Source organism: Seriola lalandi, unplaced genomic scaffold (assembly GCF_002814215.2).
Source record: "Seriola lalandi dorsalis isolate HSWRI2012SDOR001 ecotype SW California unplaced genomic scaffold, Sedor1 jcf7180002042657, whole genome shotgun sequence".
NCBI classification, from domain to species: domain Eukaryota; kingdom Metazoa; phylum Chordata; class Actinopteri; order Carangiformes; family Carangidae; genus Seriola; species Seriola lalandi.
The window spans coordinates 1-1,220 of NW_019513225.1; the positions used below are offsets into that span (position 1 = coordinate 1).

The window sequence follows — 1,220 nt, forward strand, 5'->3', positions numbered from 1 at the left end:
TTGGGGTCTGGGGAGGCGTCGTTCTGCTCCCCATAGTCGGGGTCTTCTGCTGGGGCGTGGTCTAGGTGGGCGTGGTCAGGGTCAATGAGCCGATTGGATCGTTTCAAAGAGGCTTTCCTTCCGACCGCGCGGTACAGGTAGACCATGACCACAAACTGAAGCACCTGGAGAGAGACAGAGTGTCAGTGCAGTAAAAACCTGTTTATAGTGAACTCAATGTTAAAGGTGTTACAGGTGTTATATCAGGTGTTATATCAGGTGTTATATCAGATTTTACAGGTGTTATAGTTATTATATCAGCTGATACAAGTGTTACAGGTGTTATATCAGGTGTTATATCAGGTGTTACAGAGGCCCCCTACAGGCTGCCACTGTCATTACACCCCACAGTATAACAGAATCATTGACTGCTGCAACTGCTCTCTGTGGAGACTCTGACCTGGATCAGAACGAGGCTGACGTCCATACCGAGGATGGTCAAAGCATTTTCCTGCAGCCACACACTCAGCGTCTGCCTGCAGCCCTACAACAACAACACACACACACACACGCCGCATCCTGAACAACAATGAGCAGACAACACGATGCGTAACTCGATATGTGACGATGCGTCTGAGACGTACCTGGTCATACGAGCTGTTTCCTCGTCCGTACAGCGGCTCGGTGTAGTTCAGCAGCTCTGAGCACCAGGACAAGTTAAAGCTGCGACGATACGAGCTGAAACAGGAACAAGGAAGTACGTCTGGTCTGGTCAGGTTCAGACTCTGGATATAGGAGTTCTTCAGCCAATCAGCTGGCCCCGTCCTGCCGCAGCACTTCCCCTGTCGATCAGTCATTATCTTTCAATTAGTTAAAATAAAGTTAAATAATCAAACATACAGGCACACAGAAGGGTGAGGGGGCAACATGGCTATCACATATAGATAAGGCTGTAGTCCTTTTATATTGATTTTATTTAAAGTAAAGATGGTAAACTTGGCCTGCTGTAGTATAAAAATACAAAAAAGAAAATAAACATTTCTCAAAAAAGTATTTGATCAGAGCGGAGAGGCTCTGCACACGCAGAGTTGGGGGAGAATATGTGGTTATTTAAAAACTGATCCTCAGAGATCTTCTCCTCTCAAAAACAAACAGACCTGATTAAAACGGTAAAAACACAATGACGCAGTTTCACGTTAAAAATCTCAAACAGCAGAGACGCTCACATAGTGCTGCACGTT

The 1,220-nt window shown here is 45.8% G+C and overlaps 1 protein-coding gene across 1 annotated transcript; it reads right to left on the reverse strand.

Moving 5' to 3' along the window:
- Positions 1-5: 5 nt before the first annotated feature.
- On the reverse strand, positions 6-1,217 carry LOC111648549 (tetraspanin-19-like; the record flags this gene model as incomplete). The annotated part of the gene is made up of 4 exons (XM_023398362.1): positions 6-164; positions 440-523; positions 624-821; positions 1,206-1,217. Coding segments are annotated over 4 exons (453 nt in total), but the record flags the coding sequence as incomplete, so codon positions are not given.
- Positions 1,218-1,220: the final 3 nt, after the last annotated feature.